The 8,328-nt window shown below is 36.4% G+C and overlaps 1 protein-coding gene across 1 annotated transcript in view; it reads left to right on the top strand.

Annotated features, from left to right (window-relative positions):
• ME1 (malic enzyme 1) overlaps positions 1 to 8,328 on the top strand; it is a 182,782-nt gene that overhangs the window by 128,002 nt on the left and 46,452 nt on the right. Inside the window, exon 7 of the mRNA XM_029945152.1 lies at positions 6,802 to 6,911. Within this exon, the coding sequence (XP_029801012.1) occupies positions 6,802 to 6,911 (110 nt within the window). The remainder of the gene's footprint in view (positions 1 to 6,801; positions 6,912 to 8,328) is intronic.

Below are 8,328 nucleotides of genomic sequence, written 5' to 3'. Positions count from 1 at the left end.
TTATCTGAGATGTCATTTGCAACTATCTTTTCCCATTCTGTCGGTTGCCTATTAGTTTTGTTGATTGTTTCCTTTGCAATGCAGAAGCTTTTTATCTTGATGAGGTCCCAAGAGTTCAATTTTGCTTTCATTTCCCTTGCCTTTGTGGATGTGTCCAGTAGGAAATTAGCTGCAGTTGAGGTCAAGGAGGTTTTTTCCTACTTTCTCCTCAAGGATTTTGATGGTTTCCTGGGGAGACACAGAATCTGAAACAGGCTCCAGGCTCCAAGCTGCCTGCAAAGAGCCTGATGCAGGGCTCAAACCCATAAACTATGAAATCATGACCTGAGCTGAAATGGGGCAGTTAACCAACTGAGCCACTCAGGCACCCCATGACTATAAGCATTTTAAGCACAAGATCCATGAGTCCTAGTTTATTTGCTGCTTAATTATTTGAGGACCCTTCAACCTCAGTGACATTAGTAAAAGTGAATGATTTGTCAAAAATTATCAGTAAGGTACCAATCAGAACTAAAGTGTTATAGATCTTAAATACTGCACAGTGCCATGTATGTAATAAGTTCTAAAAGAACCAGATGTTACTATATCTCTTGGGGAAAATAAAAACGTGCTTGGTTGACATGATTATGGTGAATTCTTAATAGTTCATAATTGAAGAAAATCTAATTGTTTTCACCAGTATCTTTTTATATATTTTCTTTAATAAAAATACCTAGTATATTGAATATGGATAAATGTCTTCCTAGTTTTATAAAATTATAACTTCTTTATTTTATCAATGCCATTTTTTTACTTGTAAATATACTGTTCACTTCATTGACTTGATTGTGACTTTGGTGCTCTGCAGGAGCTAGTATATATAGTAGTTAAAACCATGGGCCCTGCAGTTTAGCCCAGACCCTACCACTCACTTATTAGCAGTATGCACTCAGCTATGGCCTTTAATCTCTCTGAGCTTCAGTTTCTTGATCTGTAAAATGAGTAATAACTACCTTTCTCATTGCCGAGAGAATTAAATGACATAATCCATATAAAGAGTGGAGCATGGTGCCTGGTACTTGCTCACTGTTAGATATAGTGATGAGTCAGTGTAATGAGGTCTTCTGTGATTTGACAGTGCCACAAGAGAAAATTCTTTGCAGTTTTTACAGGTTAATTTTATGGGTGGTATTTCTGTTAACTTTTAAAAATCATTTATACCCACTATTTTATGTGATATTTTGATCATAAAATGGTAGGTTCTTTTCATAGTTATGTAGAATTGAATTGGCTGGCTTCCTTGTGTTCCACTACTTATAATTTCATAGTGACAAGGGTGGTTCAATGTGGAACAAAATATCTCTTACATGGTTTGCTTTTATTATATGATGCAGGATGCTGTATCACAAAATGAATCTCTCTAAATCTTTAAGAGTCAAATCCAAGTTAACTACCAGGTACAGAAGAGTCATGAAAATAAAACAGATAAACAGTATTCTCCAAGGGATAATTCTAAAATAAACTTCTGTAAATGACAAAGTATCTTATGTAGGATTTTACTACCTATAACTGGCTATTCCTAGATTTTACTTAGAAAGTATTATAAACATAAAGCCTGACCACATTGTGTCCTAAACACTGAAGGCAAACCATATTGTGGGGATTTCATGTTAACCACAGAGAAATTGTAACAAGTCCAAAACCACAGAACCCAAGTAAGTAGTAGATCCGGGAATAGAACTGAGAAGGCTCTGATTCCTCCTCACATATGGGGACCACAAGGTTCTGCTGCTTCTGAACGTAATGATAGATCATCTAATGCTGCTCGACCATCCGTACATGACCCATGAGGGGCAGACTGTATGAGGGCACTGTCCAAAAGCATGCAGCCTTTACCTTCTAACGGCCTGTAGAGACCAGAGAAGGGGGGAGGGAGCCTTTATAAGCACCAGATGGTTATCAACTGATATTTGTGTTTGGGATAATCCGTTGCTACCACAAGGCTGGCTTCTTTGCTAAGGTTGTAAAAGAAAAGCAGTAGTTTGTAACCATAGAAATGGTTTTGCCCATTCTGAAAAACATTTTAGTAATTTTTAATAAGGCTAGCTAAAGAGTTTCCTAGAATGGCATCATATATATAAGGAGCATAAAAATTTTGTGTTCCTATAAAGATTTGACCCTGCTCCCACATTTTACTTTTAAATTTTTGCCCCTTTTGCCTTTAGCTGATTTCCAGAGCCCTGAAATGATGATTTTGAAGGATTTGTTCTACTTTATTATTGCCATTTGAGGAAGTATTTGCCCAGCCTCCTTACTCTGTCATGCTTTATTCCTCTTTACTATTTTATATGGATAAAAATTTCTTGTTATTATACTTTACTGTTTTATTATTTCACAGACTTTTTTTTATGGGATTATTTCCTTTCTTCCTGAAGTATACCCCTTAAAATTTCCTTTATTGAAGTCTTTTGGTTTTTACTTATCTAAAGATGTCTTTGTTTCAATCCTACTTAAAATTTTTTTAAATTATTTATTGAAGTATAGTTGATGCATAATTCAACCTTTGGAAGAATGTCTTTGATAGATCTACTACTCTAAGATGATAGTTATTTTCTCTTAGGCCTTTGAAGATACCCACTGTCTATGGCTTCTGTTGTTGCTGTTAAATAAAAAATATTTCAGATTATAGGGCACTCATGTGCTTGCCTGTCTCCACACCGAGAACTTATATTTATTACTTAATCCTGATAACAAACTTATGATAATATTGTATTATTCTCATTATTCTAATTTATTCTAGTAGAGCTACAGAGGCACAGAACAGTTAAGAATACAGAACGAGTGTAGAGAACAGGATTACACCCCAAGAGCTCTGACTGTAAAGCCTGTGTTTTAAAACCACTGCCACAGCCAAGCAGATACATAAAGAGAAAGATGAGAGATAAATAATATTATTAATTTTTTTCCTAATGTTTTATTTTTTTGAGAGAAAGAGAGACAGCATGAGCACGGGAGGATCAGAGAGAGAGGGAAGCATAGAATCAGAAGCAGGCTCCAGGCTGTAAGCTAGCTGTAAGCACAGAGCCTGATGCGGGGCTCAAACCCATGAACCGTGAGATCATGACCTGAGCTGAAGCCAGTCATTCAACCGATTGAACCACCTAGGTGCCCCAATAATATTATTAAATATTAAAGATTTTTAGGGGCTCCTGAGTGGCTCAGTCAGTGAAGTGCCAACTTAGGCTCAGGTCATGATCTCGTGGTTCATGGGTTCAAGCCTGGCATCGGGCTCTGTGCTGACAGCTCAGAGTCTGGAGACTGCTTTGGAGTCTGTGTCTCCCTCTTTTTTCTGCCCCCCCCCCCGCTTGTGCTCTCTCTCAAAAATAAACATTAAAAATTTTTTAAAATGAAGATATTTATAAACTATAGTAATTAAAACAGAGTCTTTTTTTTTTCTGGATAAAGAGATGAGTACACTAATCATTGCTATTGGATTGTTATTACCAGGTAGTATCAACAAGCTGTGTGTAAGATAAGAATAATAATACCACTTGCCTCACAGAATGGTTGTAAAGAATAAGCAAGCACATACAGACACATACATATTACTTTAAGTTGAAAAAATATTATTGTCATTAGAAATAGTAGAATAAAAGAGGAAAAGCACAGAAACCAACCTTGCTATGTTTCAGAATATCTGATTTCAGGTGATGAGAGGAAATGATAGACTTCTAAATAAATAGTGCTGGCAGAGTTGGATGGATTATATAGAAAACAGAAATTTTGAACATCTATTTTTTTAAAAAACTACATCCAAACAGTAAAAAAAAACTGATATAGAAATTATTTACTAAATCAATACCACTAGAGGAAATTTTTTATTAATATTTAAATGTGGAGAAGACTATAGTAAGCATCCTGTCAAGGGCAAAAACTGTAAAGTAAAAGAGAGAGATCTGACTATATAAAAATATAAAATTCCAGGGGCGCCTGGGTGGCTCAGTCGGTTAAGCCTCTGACTTTGGTTAAGGTCATGATTTCATGTTTGTGGGTTCGAGCCCCGCGTCGGGCTCTGTGCTGACAGCTCAGCGCCTGGAGCCTGTTTCTAATTCTGTGTGTACCTCTCTCTCTTCCCTTCCCCTGCTCATGCTCTGGCTCTCTCTGTCTCAAAAAAATTTTTTTTAAATTCCTTTTGTGAAAACAAACAGGAGCATTGTAAATGATTAATGGCACAGTATACTAGAGTAGGGCAACCGTGTGCAATGTATATAACAAGTTAATATTCATAACATTATGTAAAGAGCTCATAAAAGAATAAAGGAACATGAGCCAAAGAACATATAATCTGAAAGAAAGAATTACAAATGATGAAATGAAATAGAAAAAGATGTTGGGCTTCACTAGGAATAAAAAAATATGTTAAAATAAATAAATCGGTAAATAAAAATTCAGAAACCAGTTTCTCCTATGAACTTAATGGTGACTGAAAAAGATTTTCCACCAAGGACAAATATAATAATAGATAAATGACCACAATGGAAGAAAAATAACATTTGCAAAGTATTTGGTTGAATTAGAAAAGACCGCTTCTGCAAAGTTTGAGATGGCCTTTGAATTATTGGCCTAATATTGCTAAGTGAGAAATGAGGGAAAGTTTATTACCCTCTCTTCTGAAAGGCTTGGCATTGTGGGGGAAGAATGATAAGTAACCATAGCTTTGATTTTTGTCATAACCAAGGAATGTGGTATTAAAATCAGGAATTAAATGAGAAGATATCTATAAGTCACCTTCTTTCAACAAATACTTGTTGTGCATTTATAGGTACTGTGGGAAAATAATGAGTTTAATTGTGGACTTTCCAGTTGGAGTACATTAAAGTAAAACTGTCCAGCTGATTGTGGGCTGTGCAAATCTGAAATTGACAAAAATAGACTAGGGATGCACATTTTGGAGTCCGTATATATGGTTGAGAATGTAAAGCATGAGCAGGATTGAGACTTGTTAGGATGCACACATGCTCATACCCAGTAACTGAGGACAGAGTAGTAGAAAACACCAATGTTTGGTGCTAAGGACCACAAAGTAGAAAGAAGAAATAATCACAAGTTTAGGAGAAGGCACAAAAAAGTATGATATTCCAGAAGTCTAGAGAATAGAATTTCAAGAAAAAAGACAAACAGAATTAGTGGCAGTGCAGCAAAGAGATCTGGTAAATTAAAGATTGATAATAGTGTTTGTTGGATTTTTTTTAGTCAGGAAATATTTTCACTTTAGAACAGCAATTTTACTACAATAATGAGGGCAGATAGGAAACTCCAGGGGATTGAGAAATAAAAGATGAACTGTAAACTACTATTTGAAGCACATTAAATAGAAAGGATAGGAAAAACATGGGATCAAGACAGAACTTTTTTCCTTTAATGAGAAATTCAGATTCAATTGGGTGAGAGGAAGGAACTTCTCTGGAAGAAGTAGTAAACACAAGGGAGGGAGCTAACTGAGGCGAAGGGGGTGAGCATGTGGCACCTGTGGTGAGGTGCCTTGAAGAGGAGGAGGAACACTCTGTCCACTGATGCCTGAAGAACACAGCTAACGATAGAGATCAGGGTCAGGGGCGTGTGTGGCGGGGTGGAGGGGCAGTTGAGGGAGATCATGCATTATGCCCTCACTGTGTCAGATGTGGGAAACAACTGAAGAGGTCAAGATTTTAAAGGATTAAGAAATATTGGGAATAGCCACTGGGTGTAATGGAAGTGGAAACTGACAGAACAAATAAGAGGAATCACATGTAAGTGGCAGTCTAGCCATATAACTATAGTGGAGTTTCTCTGGCAACTCTTAGAATCTTGGGTTATGAATAATGTTAATTCCTCTTGCCTTGGATAGGTAAGGTAGGTGGATGATCATATGAATAAAGGGTCAGACAAGTAAGCTATTAATATCAGAAATAAAAATCTGTTCCATGTATTTCAAAGCTCAAAGTCTTTCAGTGTTTGGCCTTTGATGTAGAATAAAAACAGAATCCTAAGCTAGAATTTTAAGGTTTCTAATATAAAATTCAGACTTTATCTTTAGTACATCCTTACATGTATCACCACATTATAGCCAAGTAGGGTTTCTTGCTATTTTTTGAAAAATTTTTTCTTACTCAAATTGCACCTCATGTTGCTTCTGGTATTTACCTGGCTCGTAAAAACCTACATCTCTGTTCCTTAAAACTCAGTTCATTTGTGGGTGCCTAGGTGGCTCAGTTGGTTAAGCATCTGACTTTGGCCCAGATCATGATGTCATAGTTCATGGGTTCAAGTCCTAGGTTGGGCTCTGTGCTGACAGCTCAGAGCCTGGAGCCTGGTTCAGATTCTCTGTCTCCTCTCTCTGCCCCTTCCCCACTTGTACTCACACTCTCTCTCTCTCTCTCTCTCTCTCTCTCTCACTCTATCACTTATTAGCTGGTCTTTAATCCCAGCCTGAAGTAATATCTGTCTTCTCAACATTTATAATTCCTTATTTATACCGCTTTTACATTACTTTTTATTTATTTCAAAATATTTTCTAAAAATTAATAAATTATATATTATTTGATGGCAGGGGCCATATTTAGGTCATTTTTGTATTATTTCACAGTGCCAACACAATGCTTTTTCTGTAGTAAGTATGTAGTGAATATTTGCTGAACAGACATTATATTACATACTTACACTAAGTAGCAAAATAGGACCTTTAAAAGCAAAGCTTTTATCTTTTCTATAGATTAATTTCAAAGGTTTATTCTCATATGTTATTTCATGAACATCTTCTAAAGTGAATGTTTTATCCCATAGGTATGGGATGAATTGCCTCATTCAGTTTGAAGATTTTGCCAATATAAATGCATTTCGTCTCCTGAAGAAATATCAGAACCAGTATTGCACGTTCAATGATGATATTCAAGGTAAGCTGGTTAGGGAAGGAAGTGAAGATACAAGAATGGAAAGGGCAAAAGGGCCCAGATATTTCCATGAGGTTCAAGAATATGTGTGATAGGGGACACCTGGGTGGCGCAGTTGGCTAAGCCTCCAACTCTGGGCTTTGATTTAGGTCATGATTTTACAGTTCATGAGTTCTAGTTCCATGTTGAGCCCCTCATTGGGCTTTGCACTAAGAATAAACTTTAAAAAAAAAAGTTGAATGTTTACAATTAAAGAATGGGCGTAATGGAAAATTGAATAAACTGGAAAGGTAGTAGACCATGAGTGAGAGATTCCAATGTAGTATTTGAAAGAAGCATTAATTAGAGCTGAGTGATGGTAAGCGCCAACGGGAACCTAGGAGGAAGACAACTAATGTGAAACAAGATGTAGAACACTTTGGAGATGAGGTGGTCAAAGGAGAGTTTATGTGTAAGATGAAGATGATAATGTTTGTCTTTTCATAGCATTTATATTGAGGGCAAATAATTATGTGTGAAATTACCCTCTGAACTGAAATGTACTTTACAAATACAATTTTTAAAATTCACTGTGCTTAAATTCGGTATGAGCCATAGCTATGCAAAAATAATGTGTTTAAAAATAATGAGTCTCTATACCTTTTGAGGCACACTAAAGCAATTGGTTGAGTCTTCTTTTCCCCAAATCCTTTGTGATGTTAATTACAAGGCGGTTACTGTAGTGTTATTTTCATGATAAAGATGATATACATTATTTCAACTTTATTTTCTTCTGTTTTTATTACATTTCTTTTTGAGTATTTATTTATGAGAAGTGAATATTTGGAGAAATTCAAAAGGGAAGTAAAGACTCTAATTTTACAGAGCTCTAGCTTTATCGCTGTAACTTGAAGATACATGTGTAGTGATAGTGTGCTTTTGATGCTGCAAACAGAATTTGTAGACAGTGACTGGATACTTACCAGTTAGTTTTGCAGTGGTCTCTAAAATAGTCACATGAGGGACACCTGGCTGACTCAGTTGATAAAGCACAGATTCTTGATCTTAGGGTTGTGAGTTCAAACCCCACACTGGGTGTAGAGATTACTTAAAAATAAAATCTTTTTTATTTTTTTTCCTAAAACTCACATTTTTTTCATAATATTTTATTGTCAAATTGATTTCCATACAACACCCAGTGCTCTTCCCCACAAGTGCCCTCCTCCATCACCACCTCTTTTCCCCCCGCCCCCTTTCCCTTCAACCGTCAGTTCATTTTCAGCACTCAATAGTCTCTCAAGTTTTGCATCCCTCTCTCTCCCCAACTCTCTTTCCCTCTTCCCCTCCCCCTGGTCCTCCATTAGGTTTCTCCTGTTTTCCTGTTAGACCTATGAGTGCAAACATATGGTTTCTGTCCTTCTCTGCCTGGCTTATTTCACTT

This window comes from Suricata suricatta, chromosome 7 (genome assembly GCF_006229205.1).
Source record: "Suricata suricatta isolate VVHF042 chromosome 7, meerkat_22Aug2017_6uvM2_HiC, whole genome shotgun sequence".
Classification (NCBI taxonomy): Eukaryota; Metazoa; Chordata; class Mammalia; order Carnivora; family Herpestidae; genus Suricata; species Suricata suricatta.
This window is presented reverse-complemented; position numbering and strand designations above follow the sequence as displayed.